General features: G+C 35.7%; 2 protein-coding genes across 4 annotated transcripts in view; both read left to right on the plus strand.

Annotated features, from left to right (window-relative positions):
- The first annotated feature begins 5,447 nt into the window (after positions 1–5,447).
- LOC108568105 (neuroligin-1-like) lies at positions 5,448–12,513 on the plus strand. Its single transcript, XM_017929031.1, has 4 exons — positions 5,448–5,975; positions 6,182–6,464; positions 9,335–9,481; positions 10,753–12,513. Exons 1-4 carry the CDS (start codon positions 5,472–5,474, stop codon positions 11,322–11,324), a joined length of 1,506 nt encoding a protein of 501 aa, XP_017784520.1. The 5' UTR covers positions 5,448–5,471; the 3' UTR covers positions 11,325–12,513.
- Positions 12,514–14,654: 2,141 nt separating this feature from the next.
- The window catches only part of LOC108568066 (fibronectin type-III domain-containing protein 3A), a 44,483-nt gene continuing 42,869 nt past the window's right edge, over positions 14,655–16,268 (plus strand). Inside the window, exon 1 of one of the 3 annotated variants that reach the window (XM_017928959.1) lies at positions 14,655–14,851. The gene's annotated coding sequence lies outside the window, so the exon portion shown is untranslated. The remainder of the gene's footprint in view (positions 14,852–16,268) is intronic. The other 2 variants (XM_017928965.1, XM_017928962.1) reach the window with 2 other exon arrangements.

Raw genomic sequence — 16,268 nt, forward strand, 5'->3', positions numbered from 1 at the left:
AAAGCGGACTATACTTTGAAAATATAATTTGTGTTTACTGTTAATGCAAAACACAAACGTATTGTGTCCAACCATTATTATAATATATAAATACAATATGTACGCTTCTTTATAGAAACAAATATTAATAGAATATAGAGACCTCCACCAAGCCCAAGAATTCATACAAGTACAATAAACTCCCTTCATCGTTTGAAAATTGGAAAACAGTTTCTGGTGTTATTCGTCATTCTAGTTTCATCTTATTGTTGTTTGTGATCACAACATTTCCAAACTTGGCTTCAGACATGTTATTTGTGATTTTTTTTTATTCAAAATTGAATAACATTTGCATGATATTTGTAATCAACGAAAGTATAGTTCTTCTAAGTACTCATCCCGTATTTGAAAATTTTAATTAAAAAAAAGTTTCTTGTTCTTAAATATTTATACAGTTTTATTCAATACATAATATATACAATATATTTTAAAATAAAGACAATGCTATTAGTTAACATTTTACATGCGCATCTTCCACATCATCTCATTAATATCATTGACGACATCCATCCTATTTTTAACTTCACTGTTTGCTTCTTCGTCAATTTCTTCCACCTTGGCGCGTTTTGCTCTATTGTTATTTAAACTATATAACTCATCAAAAGAACAATTTGATGAGTTTAAAGAATTATAATCGGACGTATCAGTGTATAAGATGGTTGATCTTGGACCGTCGATCGGTGGAGAATCGACTTCAGAATCGTCATCGGAAGCCGGGCTCTGAAATTCGCCTTCCCATTGCGGAGAATTGGAATCTTCGTAAACTATGTGTAGACGCCTTTTGAACAGTCTCCTTCTCGGAGGTGTGAGAAATTCACGCCGCTTTCGTTTACTGGTTACGCTTTGTGTCTCTGCGAAGTTCTTAGCATCTTCTTCGTATGAGACGACAGGATCATTTTCGGTTATATCAAAATTGATGCGTTTGCGTCTAATGTGGTTAAGGTACCTCCTTGGTGTGCTGGGTTGTGATATGATATTTCGTCGAAGAAGACGTCCGACCGCTGGGTAACGCTTTTGATTAGGAGTTTTCGGGCTATCGTCCATCGAAGGAATTTCTACGCTTACTGCACTTGAAGACATCTCAAATTCAACTGTTGCTGTAGATGGTTTTGCAGTTCAATTTATGTTGAAATTTCGTTGCTTTATATTACATACATCGTAAAACATCCCTTATTTTAGGAAACAGATGTTAATACTACCTGGTTAACCGTTTTATATTCAGTTTCAAGAGAATTTACAGAGTTACCTTCTTTTAACTTTTGGATTGAAATATAAAGCAATAAAGCACTCCCAAAGCAAAAATAAAAATTCAAAATTAATCCGTTCTAAAGCATTTGTAAATATTTCCCAAGTTTTCTGTAAATATTGTACATTAAAAGGTCATTACAATGTCAAAGATATATAAAAACTGTTTTCTTTTCAGTTAAGGAAAAATCCAAAGGAAAATAAAGAATTAAAAAAGAGGTGTTGCTGTTTGGTGTCGGAAAACTTTCAGTATTCTGTTGTAGCGTGCAATTTGTAAGGTGCAATATATTTTAAAATAAAGACAATGGTATTAGTTAACAGTTTAAATGCGCAGCTTCCACATCATCATAAAACTCCCTTCTTGGAAGATTTACCCCACGAACTAGATATTTGGAATCAACGAAAGTATAGTTCTTCTAAGTCAGAGGTTCCCAAACTTTTTTGTGTCGTAGACCCCTTGCTATGTTTTTCAGTTTTGGGTAGACCCCCTACTTACCTGAAATTGATTTTTTGTAAATTTATTATTTATATTGGGACATCTTTATAATTATTAAGATCTTTGCTCTGAGACTGCGCGTATGCTTGTAACAAGATGACACTGGTATATCATTATGTGCAGGTTTTTACAAGTTCAAAATGTATTGCGAGCACAAAGCGAATGCCTACATCCTACAACTTACACTATTTTATAGACATATATAACAGTTTTTTTACTTCATAGGTACTTTTTTAAATAATGTTTATGCCTTTATATTATAAGATAGTATAATATATGTAAAAAGGTGCTATCAGTGTATGTTGAGATCCACTATCGTAGACCCCCATTTTCATTTCATGGACCCCAAAATTTTTTTTTTCGCTGATTTAGACCCCTTGCAGGTTGTCATAGACCCCTGGGGGTCGATATAGACCACTTTGGGAATCACTGTTCTAAGTACTCATACCGTTTTTGAAAATTAGAAATAAAAAAAAGTTTCTTGTTCTTAAATATTTGTTCAGTTATATTCAATAAATAATATATACAATATATTTTAAAATAAAGACATGCATACATATATAACACATAAACATTAATAAAATAAATTATATTTTCTTCGACACCAGTACTATTTCCACCTCTGTGAGGTGTTTCAACATCTTATTCATTATTTCCAGCTTCGTCTGGACAGTTGTGACCTTTTTGTAATGATTTATATTCTTTGAAGTCTCTTCGGGCGTCGTTGAGGGAGAGTCGGTAACCAAGTAGTGCTTAATTTTGTACCGTGTGTGTACTTTTTCTTTTTGAACGATCCTTTTCTTGCAGATAGTCCTAGTTTTCCTTATTTGATTGCCTTCTGGCAAGTCGAAATTGATTCTTCTGCACGTATGGTTATTTGAACTTTTCGGTGTCGTAGGAACGTCCGCGAATAGTCTTAAGTTTGGTTCAGGTGATTTTGGATAAAATCTGTAATCAGTCGGTGTCCTGGGGGAGCTGGCGGCTATTGGCGAATGGGAAATTCCGCTGTCATCGCACGTTTCCGATACAGAAACTTTAACACTCGAATCGTCGTCATAGTTTTAACTCCTACGTTTCTTATCCATTTTGTATGACTCCTATTTTTTCTAGATACACTTCAATGAAGGCTTGTGAAATCAAATGAAGGAACATCACTATTTCTTTATGACGGTTACAAAATGTAACCCTCCCCACTTTCCTTAGGACTTAAATCATTTCTTGGAATAATTACCCAACAAACTAAATATTTGGAATCAACAAAAGTATATATTGGAACCTCGCTTTACGAGCACCTCGCATAAGGAGCATTTCGTTTAACGAGCAAAATTATTTAAGCGAGGTTCCACTGTATATAGAATAATTTCTAAATTGCAACGAAAATACATTATAAAAAATCCACTCATATTGACGAATACAATATCATTCAAAATAATACAAATGTTATGTAGTTATTGTAATCAAAATGTGATAAAAAAATATTTCTATGTTTTCCTTTTGTCATTTTTTTTTCATACTGAAGTTATTTAAGTAATTAAGAAATAACCGAAATTGAAACCCGTCAATGAATAAAGTATTTGATCACTTGATTAAATTTTACTGTTATCTGGTTTTCGTATTTTTCTCTTCTTCTGGACTTTTGACAGTTGCCTCGGGCGTACGGGAAATTCGATTACGAAAGTATAATTTAATTATTCGCGATGAGGGGTGGCGGCAGCGGCAGAGTTGGCGGGTGAATTTCGTCCAATTGGTTTTGGTTTCGGTTGGCGCAGATCCAATTAAATTTAGCCCGGAGAGTTCGGACCTGGATCCGCTCGACCACTCGAACTTTGACAATTATTATTAGGAAGCTGCAAATCAGCTACCCGTGTCAGTTTCACTTCTTTTGCAGTTCGCTCCATTTGCACTTAGCAAAATTCTAATATCACACGTAATATTTATTGCAAATAGAAATTACTTTGTTCTTAGTTGCTTGTGCCACCAAAGTTGCCTATACAGTTTAATGATGAAGTCACAATTGTTGCCTATACGTAAAATAGTATGTGTTCACTTCATCAATATGATCCGTTTTGGTTTGCGAGAGTGGCCTATATTAAGTTTACGCATCGTGTGTTGCCTAAGCGGAAGTTGACGAAACAAATCAATCATTACGTAATTAAAGACCTGTTCATTAAATTTCACAGGCAATGTGTTTAATTACGTTGCGAGCCGTCGGCTTAGGTATTTCGCACGGTTTTTCATCCCGAAGTGAGTGATTAAGTGCTGGGCCCGATATTAAATAGAGTCTGGGGTAATTTCGTGTTGCAGCAGCTACCGCCACGCATATAGAAAATGTGTCGATAATGTCCCGACACGTAATCGATCATTTCGAAGTTTGCCATGGCCCGAGAGGCGGGTGGGCGGCAGTCGGGAGGCGGCGCCTGCAAAGTCCGTAATTGCCGCATGAAAAACGGGCTGCCGCGCGCCGCCCGACCGCATTACATAATAGTGTGTTCACTAAATTACAAACTCAAACAAGACATGAATTATTGTCCGGACGAAACTATCCGACGTCCAAAACAAGAAAAACTCTGTATACTTTTTTTGTTTCGGTTTGTTTTGTTTGTTGATACTGTTGCAAAGCGCCTCTTGAAACAATTGAACTCGAACTACGAGGAGGCGACATCTCTAGTATAAAGTACATTTAAATTAACGTTTCTCATTCGACGCTCGAAATGTTAATCAATTCTTATCTGAAATGGATCTGAAATATAAATTGTTTAAACGTCGGAGATTTCGATTTAGTAATCAGATCATAAAACGTCGTTCCCTTCATTTATTTTCATGTCCCTTTTTAATTCAAGGTCTTTTTTTGTTCAAACATTAATCTAAGAAAACACCAAATACAATATTTTCTATAAATTGACAATTATAATATAATGTTTTAATCATAATAAATTTCATATTGCAAATGTCTGAAGATAAATTAAAAACATTTATGAAATTATTTTATAATTTCCGCTTAATCTGTAAACGAATTTATTTGAGTATTTAACACTATATGTTTTATAATTAGTGAGAATTATTCAGTGTCCGTCAAGTTTCCTGAAAGCCAATCAAAACTGAAGGGAAGAAGTAAGAAAACTTGAATGGTGGAGGCACAGAACGGAAACTATTATCTGAAGTTTGTGTACGGTTGGAATACTTGTAACGGAGACTTGCGAGTACCGAGTTGAACTTTATACTTTATTTTATTAAACATCGTATTAAGGGCGAAGTTAAATTTATTTCGCACTTATGCATGTTTAATAATTTCCGGACGTGATTTATTCGAACGTATATCCCACTTTCGAAACTGTTGCTAAACAAACTAAATATAAGCAAAAACAAAAAAGTTAATCCCTGTGAGCTGATGTAGATGGCGGCAGTGTGAGGCAGCTCTCGAAGGTTCAGTACCCGAGTTTACCGAATACTAAACTACTATATTTTTCTCTCCGCCCTTCTTTTGCTTCTCCTTTTTCTTCCCTTTCCGTCCGGTTTTTATCGCGACGCCCGTTTTCTTTAAAGATTCTGTGATTTACTGCTAGAAAATGGAATTAATGGTTCATATCTTCGGATTTACAGTGTAGCTCTCATTTTTTTATTGCGTCTGCTCCACCGTTCCGCAATTTTTACCGTCGTTTAACGATCTTCGCGTTATGAATATGAAGAAGTAATGAAATTATGTTTCAGACCTCTGCAGGTGCTACTGGATATAGAGATGGAGTCGGTGAGGTTCATGCCACGGATAGCTCCATCACTTCCGGTTGACCCGGAAACGCCGGATCCGGCCTACGCGATGGAACACGCGAGTGAGAATTTCATCACGTGTGAACTTCTGTTAGGGACGACGACCACTGAAAGTTACAACGATTTCAATGCCAACGATATACAGTACGGTTTCGAAGAGGATCAGCGCAATAGGATCTTGAGGACGTATATTAGGAACGCATACGTTTACCATCTAAACGAGATCTTCAGCGCCGTTAGGAACGAGTACACGGATTGGGATAAACCCATCCAGCATCCCATTAACATCAGGGATTCGACGATGGAAGCTTTGAGCGATGGACACACGGTTTCACCCTTGATCCGAGTCGGATATTTGCACGCGAGGCGCGGAGCCAAAACATTCCTGTTTCACTTCGGATACCAAACCAAAGAGAGCGATTATCCGCAGGTAATACATTTTATTATACATCTTGCAACCAAACCAAAATAAAATAACACTTAACATTTGACCAATTAGTTTTAAGTTGGCTGATATTTGACAAATAATCATAATAAGATATTAACATATTACAACTGCAAAATTACTTTTACAACTACGTAATGTTTTCAATTACTCTTTTCTTTTGTTCAATCTGTCTCTTCTAATATTTGCAGAGACTGGGGAGCGTGCGCGGCGAAGATCTTACATACCTGTTAGGTTTACCGCTGGTGGGTGGGTTGCCTAACTTCCCTCAGAACTTCAGCAGACAGGATATGGGGGTGGCGGAGGCGGCCCTAAATTTCCTTAGTAACTTCGCGAAGAGTGGCGATCCGAACGGCCCGGGATTGAGCAAAGCCGCAGACATCCCCGACTACGGGACGGCACGCGAGAAGACGCGCTACAAGGGCATCAACTGGGACCCCTACGAAGTGGGCAGCCAATACTACCTGAGCATCGGTAAGCCATTTCCTCTTCATTTCCAGCCGGATGGACGTGATCGCATTCCTAAGGTATTTATAGGTCATCATTCCTGCTAGATTGCGACTGTCAACGTTGATTGACAGTTTTAATGAACCGCCGCCGCCTGTGATACATCCACCTTCTAACGCTCGACGCTTTATATTTGCACGATACAGGCGGAATGCAATAGCCGAAATGGCTTGGGCGGAATTCGATTCTCTTCCTTTCGCTGATATTGATTGGCGGCCGGCCAATATTGGATTGTTCAAAAGCGAGAGATTTTCGTTTGAAATGTTAATTCTTTTTTACTCGTCGGGAGATGCTCCGTGCCAAATTGAAATTTCTCTTCCGCATTGTGCGTTTCGTGCATGTCCGGATCAAAGATGCATTCTTCAATAAACAACTATAATGCAATCGCATACAATCCGCAATGCTCAAAAGTAAAAGAACGTTCTAATCTCTAAAAAAATTTATTTTTTTACAATATACTTAATACTTCAACATTCTTATAATTTCTGTGAACGATGCAACGTGTTTCTGATATTTCACTAACAGTATTTTGCCTGGAGCAAATCTCTTTATGTCGCCTCGTTATTAATAATAATAACTATTTCAAGAAAAGTAGGAGACGGCAGCATCCTGAATTATTACGCGAAACAACACGATCTTTGCTTTTGCGCTCCCGCGGAAATTTACTTTGATGACAAACGAGCGCTTCGTCTCCTCCCTAGTGTATTCGGCAAGCACACCCGAACGCCCTCTCGTTATCGGCCAAAGCGTCAAGCAACAATAGTTATGCCACCCAATTAACACTTTTAATGGCCCAATTTAAGCTCAGGTGTTCGAAATTGGATTTTTCCCTCTTCCAAAGTTAATTTCCAGCTGGATGAACGCACCTATACAACTGCCGGAATTGGTAGCGTTCGGGGTGAGCGGCGGAAGGCGGTCCGGGGTGTCGACACGTTTAGATAACAATGCATTGTCTGGTCGCGCCGTAAGCTGATTAAGTTTAGGCCCGTTTATGTTTATTATATCGTCGTCTCCCCTAACAGCGCCAACGTTTAATTCTCTCCAACGTTTAATAAGATTAAACGCATAAGCCTCGACATTTTCTATAAAAAGTTAAATTATTATTATTAGCCGGATTAAACTCGAAGACAGAAGCGGAATAGGTCCTCTGGGAGGTACGGAATGCGACGACAGATGGCGTAACGTTTGTTTTCCGCGTATGCAAGCACGCTTTCCCTTTCGCCCCAAGCCCACTAGAAGATTCCACGCTATAATAACGCACTGATGGAATTTTAAATTCGATTTCCATCAGTTCCGAATTATTCGCTTTCATTATTTCCGATCGAACAAAACAAGAAGCGAAATCCGAAACGAATCCGGAATCCGGAGGCAATCTAAGTTGACGGTGACGTGGGAGGCAGATGAAAGGAAAAGTTCATTTTTCCTTCTGTTCTTCTTTCACTTTTGCATCTTCTTCTTCTTCCATCCTCTTTCGTCTGCGGGGAAATTAAATTCCATCTATAATTCATCGCGACCGACATTTTCCAACTCGACAAACATTTTCGTAATCGAATTACAATATTAATATCTTCTGCATTCACCCTCAGATCCGTAAACAAAATTTTACTTAGATCCAATATGCATTCACAAGTTATTTGTTAGTTTAATTTTGTAGACGACACTATAATTAGCAAAACCAAAATATTAATTAAATTTTATTGAAATTATCTTTTTTAATTGATTATTTACGATATTTTGTATAATTTTTATTTAGTTAATATTTGTAACATTTGTCTCAAGCCAAACTACAAATTAGTTTAGAAATATTTGTGTATAATGGAATGAGGATATAAGTAAAGTTGTGTAAATAAGATTCCAATGGTGTGTAATGAAATATTGCCTAACTTTCGATACTTAAAGTAATTATAAGCTGAATCTATAGAAAATAAAATGACGTAAGTAGAAAGAAATTTAATATCGCTGCAGTAGTTTAAACTGCGGCTCGTTATAAATGGCAATAGGTGTCAATAGATGGCGATTATTTTCCGAGAAAGTTTTCAGCATGCAATAAACAGAACGGAAAGTTATTCCATTATGCGAAAGTTGGCGGCGCGATATTAGCCCTGTCCGTTTAAATGAAATCCGTTCCACGCCCACAAGTATTGTTATATGTGTATATGTATGGAGCGCAAAGTATGCAAATGTTTAAATATGGTTGTATACACATTGAATGGGTTAATATTTGATGTTAGCGGTGGCGTTATGGAAATTTCCTCGAGGCTACGGCGATGATGCGTTTAGGGTTTGAGGGTGGTGGTGGCAGCAGCAAGGAGATGGAGTGGTGGTGATGTAGTTGTGTGCGTGGGATATTAATAAATAAGGACTGTGAGGGTCCAGGCCTACCAACAACAACCACTCCATTCCCCCCTCGCGGCGTGTTTCCACTTAGGACCTCTCTCCTCCATTAATCTGGAACAACTTAACGCCGGGGTTTTGCAAGGCTTAAATCGGCCATCGACTCCATAAACAAAGACGAGAGAGAGAGCTGAGAGCTCAACCATCGAACTTTCTTTGCCCGATCAATTTCACCCAGTCCTGCCCTGCTCTGCCTTTCTTTTTTATTTCCATTTGTTTAAGATGACGGTGTCTTGTTTACAATGACAAATGCCCCGCACGGAAGAAACGGGCATGCGGGCAGATAAATTTCCCTTTTCTTTTTTTTTCATCATCCTCATCCCTCCATCGGCACCCCGTTATCAATCTTCCCTACCACCTCCTCCGGTGTTGGTGGTGGCGGCAGTGGTGGCGATGGCTCCGAAGTCGTGATGAATTTTTCATCGATGTGTGTAATTTTGCAGCGCTGAAGCCGAAGATGAGGAGCCATTATAGGGGTCACAAGATGGCCGTCTGGCTGAACTTAATTCCTCAGCTCCATCAGCCGGGCGATGAAGACGTCAGCATGAGACATCATCATTTCCACGAGAGGGAGCCCCATTATTACGCTGGTAAAGCATCATTTTTCACACTCCACGTATATAATATCATAAGATTAACAACGAAACAACTCGATGGCGCTATCGTCGATGCACGATAAATTATGCAACTTCAAGCACAGCACAAAAATATACCAATTGCATTTCATACAAAATCCAAATAACTAATTTAAATGGAACACGTATAAATATTCCAATACAGTTAGTTTTTCTTTTGTATTTTAAATTTTATTACGTCATTCATTCGGCGCAAAATAAAATACAACATTCGTTTGTTTCCATTTGGGGAATTACATTTTATATTAATTAATTGTCGCTTCATTTATACGCAAATTGCTTTTATGGTCCGCATACAAATAACAAACGAATGCATCAATTCGATGCGTGCAAATAAACGCAAGCGTTTAACGACCTTTTATTTGCAATTCACAGTTCACCAGTTGTTTTGCTTCGATTTTTGTTTTTTTCATTGTTTCGTATAAATTAATTTTGTTAGAACAATAACTTTATAAATTATCATTTTATCAAAGTTTGTAATGTATCCAAAATGAACACTAACTAAATCTTCATTATTTATATTTGTTGAAGATCTAAGGAATATTTATTTACTTAAGTTAGTAATCATTTATTTTTCTAACACAGCTTTTTTTTACTATCCATACCTCATTAGTTAAAATCTCTTCTTTTTTAACATCGTCCGCATTTATATTACTTTCAATTAATACCCAATATAATTTAAACTAACCTAAATGGAATGACCTATTTAGTTTATATATTGGGTGTTATTTGCATAAGTCCGCTTTTTCAAATTCAAAAATGCGCGCTAACAGTTAAAAAATTGTCTACAAGATATAGTGTTTGCTTTCATGTTACAATTATTACTTTGTACATGTAGTAAAAGTGAGCACTTTTAACACCTTCGACGCGTTCAATCAAGGGAACAAAATCTCCAAATCTGTTCGCGATATTTGCGTAGTGAACGGTGTAGATGCTATGAATGAAAGGACAGCTCGTCGATGGTTTTAAAATTATTAATTATTAACTATTAATTATTATAATTTTTTAACCTTTTTTATTTATTTTTTTGTGTGAAGAAGATGTGAAAAATAAAGGAGAATACATTAGAGTCACTAATGTATTTTCTGTTGTTAATTTGGAAAAAACGGACAGAACATACAATAAATTACAAACTTGACAAATTTTGTTATTTGAACTGTAATTTGACAATATAATGAAATAAGCATTATACTTAGAATGCTTGATTAATTGTGTTTGTGTTTTAGGCGCAGTTCGAGCGGAATCTTTCACGCGTCTTCCGCCACCTTTGCACCCAGCGTCCATGACAGATCCGCACGCCAATCAGGAAGCGGAATGCGTGCAGACCACTCCCGATGAGCAACTCCTGGATTTGGATGTGGTCGGAGACGATGAGGAAACTGCGGACACGGAGGATTCGGAGCTTCTACAGCGTCTGGCCACGCGGCACTACTACAGCTATACCGCCGCTCTGGGGGTGACCGTCGGAGTGGGATGTCTTCTGCTCGTGTTGAACATGCTCATCTTCGCTGGGATCTATTACCAGAGGGAACGCGATAGACGACGGCAGAACCACGGAGGAAGGCAACCGGCGAGGATGGCTTCATCCACGGAGAGCATCCCCATGACGACATGCAGACAATCGTCACCGCCGCTTGTCTCCGACCGCAAGGAGAAGCCTCCATGCTACAACACTCTTCAGAAGCATGACGGAAGCAGTAAAAGGGAAAAGCCCCAACCGCCGGTCCGGACGTCCAGCAACCCGCCGACGTCCGGAACCATGAAGAAACGGGTCCAGATCCAAGAGATCTCTGTATAGCATACGGGCGGGGAGTGCTGCCGGCCCCAGAAGCCCGACATTACTCCCGATCACGAGCTCTTCGATTGCGATCTCGTCTCCGTGCAATTATAGGGACTCGACTCGTGCGCCATCTTTTACATTGAATGCTAACCAATCGCAAACCCTCAAACTAACAAAAAACAATAGTGAATCAGTGACTAACGTAAAGTGAAATGTCGCAGCGTCATCTGTATATAACAAACCGAAACTTACATAAGGACCTAAAGTGTTTCAATAGGACAATTTATATTATCTAAACAATTGGTCGGCGCGGTTTCGTGTTCACGTGATTAAATCAATTGAAACCATATCAAGAAAATACGTTAGAAGAAAAGATAAACGTGACTCCCTTGAAATACGAGCACGATTTCCGTTTTCAAAGTCTACACATGTTCCTTTCCCATCCTACGTCATCGTGTATACAGTGTGATTCTCGATTCCATAATTTCAATTAATCTCTAGAATTCGATGCACGATGCGTCAAAGGGAGAACATTGCCGTGCCAAGATTAACATCGCAATATTCGATTTCAAGTTTCCTAGGGTTAAACAAATTGCACGAAATCGTCTCAATTTTCCCCACGCGAGATTGCATCTATTCATCGCGCAAAATGGAATTCCATTGAATCACCTCGGCTCATCGGTTGTAAATAAATTAGTTGATACACTTAGATCGATTCCAATCGCGTTCGATTTTTGTAAATTTTCTTGTAACAATTTCCCTGTACATATAATGTTAGTTGAATGCGATCGTGGCGAATGCGAATCTTTTATAAAATATACACGTATTTATTAACGTACGAACAAAAAACAATTGTAACTGAAAGAAGAAGAAGAAGTAAAGTATATATGTGGACGAACTAATACTATTAACTAATAATTAAGACGAAAGTCTTAGACCATACAATTTTTTTTTTCTAAACAAAATTGAAAAAAAAATGTAAACTCGTATAATTAAAGAACTGTAACTAAAGTAATAAAACAAATTTCAGATTAAGCAACTTTGATCAGTTCTGAAAATTATAGTAGACCTCCGATTACGTGATTCGTCGCATGAGTATGCTCTTCACCGACGCAACAAAATACAAATTAAACTGCCAATATTTCAAAAACGATGACACACGTAAATAATCGAATGTGTTTAATTTTCCTTTCACACTCATTGTACATATACTTGCATTCTTTCTATTGTTTTTTTTCCTTTAATTTATTTTTTGGATCTCTCTGAATTCACGATTCCGTTGTTATTCGTTGTTAGAGGTTTAAATTATTGTAAAAAAAATATATGAAAACAAATATTCCTATACATATTATATGTTATATTTAAATATATATATAAAAAAGGAGAGAAAGAAAGAGAGAGCAAACAATCTAATCGTTAAGTTTCTGTTGATACTTTTTCTTTGTGTTTTATGGAGGTGTAAAAATAATGTTTTATTGGAATGAAAATTGAAAGAAAAAATTCAAAAAATGGAAAACAACCTAAAAAAATATATAATAATAAGACTTTCCAACTGTTTCTTTATAAATAAATAAGAAAATATTAAAAAAAAAACTACAAATTTGCAAGTTTTATTTGTAACCATCCAATCCTCTAATTCCTAATGCCATGTAATCTCCAAGATATGAATAGAAAAACTATTTAACTTAACTATTTGTTTTTCTAAATTGGTATATTCAATTAATTGGCATCATAATTAATTTAAATATCAATTTAAACTGTTAGTTAATACAGTTAAAGATAAAATTATCTAATTAATAGAATATTCTTGATATGCTCTTTAATGGTTTCTACTGTACTAGTATATGAAGTTGCCTATATTAAGATAACTTTCAGATGTATAAGAACAGATGTCACTGTGAACAGAAATTTAAAGTTTCAAATCTAATGATATTTTAGGGTCTAAATCGCAAGCCCGACATCCGATAGACCGTCTATTGAAATCCCGATGTTCGAAATCTCGACAACCATAATCTCAACAAACATAATCCCGACTATATCAAAAAAAAATTACAATAACATTTTTAAATTATTTTGGAGCGTAGTCACCTTGTGCTGCACTTCTATTATTAATAACAATAAATTATTATTAATTTATTTGATTTTGTTGAATTTTTCATAATAAACCTTAACATTATGAAATAATCTCAAATACAATTAGATTATTAATTGTTATTATTTATTATTAATAACAATTTAAAATAATAATTTAATAATTTAAAAATGTTATTGTAGACATTTTCGATATAGTCGGGATTATGGTTGTCGGGATTTTAATATAGTCGGGATTTTGATATAGTACTCGGGATTTCAAACGTTGGGATTTCGAACGTCCGGAATTTGATTGACGGTATTTCGGTTGTCGGGCTTGCGATTGCCACCGTATATTTTATATCTATTTACTAGCTACATATCATACGATATTTGCTAATTAATATATTAGTTATTAAATGACTCTAATTTAATGATTTCAAACTTGGCAAACATATTAAACCAAATATAAATTCAGTGAATACAAAGTAAATAATATTAAAGTACAATACTTTTATATTAATGTATATATTATGTAATAGATAGTTAAAATAAACATTTTTATGAATTTATATTCAAATTAAGTTGTAAAGTAAAAATATATGTTTAATGATTAAATTAATAATATCGAAATATCACCCAACTTACAAACTTTCCGTTTCAAAGGGTTATTCGTCATGGTTCATCATGGTTTTTACTTTTATATATGTTAAATTCTGTATTACTGACTGCATACAATTGAAAAAATAGATTGAAATAAACAAAATATTTACTTACAAATACTTTTCAATGTTAGCATCACAATTATTTAATAAAAACGACAAAATAAATAAAAGCAACAAAACAGATAGTACATCTTCCAAAAATATTATATTTTATTAAATAAATTATCAATTATTGTTTGGACAGTTATTTTTTTTATCACTATATATCTCCTTGTAACAAGTTAGAGCTTTTAGAATTTTGTTTGTAAGTCCGGGAGTTCGTAAGTCGGGTGATACCTGTATTGCAAAGTAGAAAGATTAAATAAATTATTGATTTGGTGTATTCTAATTCAATAATATAGAGTTTGCAAATTATTTGTTAAGACATTTTAATCAATTGTTGGTAAATAATAGACATCAATTCATTACGAGAAATAGTTTATTTCATATTGGTCTTTCAAATTTTCTTATTAACATTGCTCTCAATGATTTCGATGAGATTTGAGCCGGTGTACATTTGAATTTCAAATATCTAATAGGTTACAGTTCGCTATCTGACAGCTGCGATCGGTGTCTCCATCTGTGTTCAGTTCTTGCGAAGGGCAACGCTCGAATCGATACAAACAAATATGGTGGTTGCGTGTGATTCCACTGAACGTTCGTAACGTGTGCTCAGAGAGCCGTGCCTACGGTCGTCTCTCTTCGAAATATTTTCCTTCGTACTTTTGCCGACGAACGTCGAGAGAACAACCCGGCGCGCCCGGAAAACCGGTAAGTCAGCAGAAAACTGTCTTCCAATTATTTTCCGCAAACGCACATTTCCGTTCCGTATTTTCGAAATTGCAATATTGTGTTTTCGCAGCACCGCATTCCGCGGCACCGGCGGCATGCGGTGTGTGGGCGTTGATCTGTCAAAACAATATGGTCCAACTAACAAACCGGTTGATCTCTATTTTCGAAGCGGAACGTAAAGTTTACTGAAAAAAACTAACTTTTTGTATTTCTTCGCAAAACTTCTTGTACGAATAAACGGTTTATTTTAAAAAAATCTTTGATGTTTTGTTCCCTCAAAGTCGCACTCACGGGTGTATTGCGATTTGCTATTAGAATGGAGAAATCTAATTTGAATATAATTTGACATTAACGACACTTCACATGTACTTTGTTACTTTGTTGCCATGACAACTCCTTTGATTGATGGCATTTAAAAATACGTGGCAGTAGCGCCACCAATCAACAACCTGTAACTAAATAATAATAAACTACGTTTTTTTTTATTTTTTTAACCGATTTTGCATCTTTATATCTGTTTACCTTTCGTTTCCTTTCCATCTGTGTTTGCACCTTTTTACCGCGGCGCGTTTCAACTCAAGAAGGTCCTTTATTTCTCCGTCTCTCTTCTTCCTCTCACAGCGAACGAAGAAGGGCGAAACGCCATTTCCGATAAGGGAATTACTAGTGAAAGGGAATGCTGTTAGCTAAGAGCACGACCCGTTTTATTTTTGTATCCTATTCTATTTTTTTTTTCAGTTCAGTCTTCTTATTGCCGGAGAACTTTCAATTGATAAAATCAATAGATTAAAATATGTTGCTTCTATATTCGGTAATTCTTTGTTGATTAATGTTGATAGGCTATGTCAAGTATTTTAATATTATAATTTCTTACATTCAATTTAATCACAAATATCATACACAAAAAAAAATATTGAAATATTTCGAAAATTTATTGAATTTAATGCTGTATTAAGTTAGGACTCGCGAACTCGTAAAAATAAAATTGAAAATTAAAACAAATATGTTTAAAAGTAATATGTTAAAAAAATATATTAGCATTCTTATATTTTTTACTCTTTTCTCATTGAGACAAGATTGGCTTTTCCATCTCAAAAGTTTTCCAACCTGTAGGTCAGGTTATTCTAAGGTAACATTGAATTAGGTTATATTAGGTTAGCTTACTTTAATGTTAAATTACGTTAGGTTTCTGTAAGGCTATATTAAATAAGGTTTATATTAGATTAGGATATGTTAAGCGATTATCTTAAAATAGGATTTTTTTTTTAATATATCAGATTTATTTACAAAATATTATTGATTTTGTAAAAAAATGTATAAAATATTTTACTTTATGGCTTTGTTTTTGGATATACATAATAAATGTTCGCTTATTTTTTTTTCTTATTTCATGTAT

This window comes from Nicrophorus vespilloides, unplaced genomic scaffold (genome assembly GCF_001412225.1).
Source record: "Nicrophorus vespilloides isolate i.1.1-1 unplaced genomic scaffold, Nicve_v1.0, whole genome shotgun sequence".
Classification (NCBI taxonomy): domain Eukaryota; kingdom Metazoa; phylum Arthropoda; class Insecta; order Coleoptera; family Silphidae; genus Nicrophorus; species Nicrophorus vespilloides.

Excerpts from the sequence above, each read along its gene's own strand:
- LOC108568105 (XM_017929031.1), top strand. The coding sequence starts at position 5,472 with ATGAAATTATGTTTCAGACCTCTGCAGGTGCTACTGGATATAGAGATG. Across the intron at positions 5,976-6,181 it reads AAGAGAGCGATTATCCGCAG|AGACTGGGGAGCGTGCGCGG; the intron begins GTAATACATTTT and ends TAATATTTGCAG. Across the intron at positions 6,465-9,334 it reads CCAATACTACCTGAGCATCG|CGCTGAAGCCGAAGATGAGG; the intron begins GTAAGCCATTTC and ends GTAATTTTGCAG.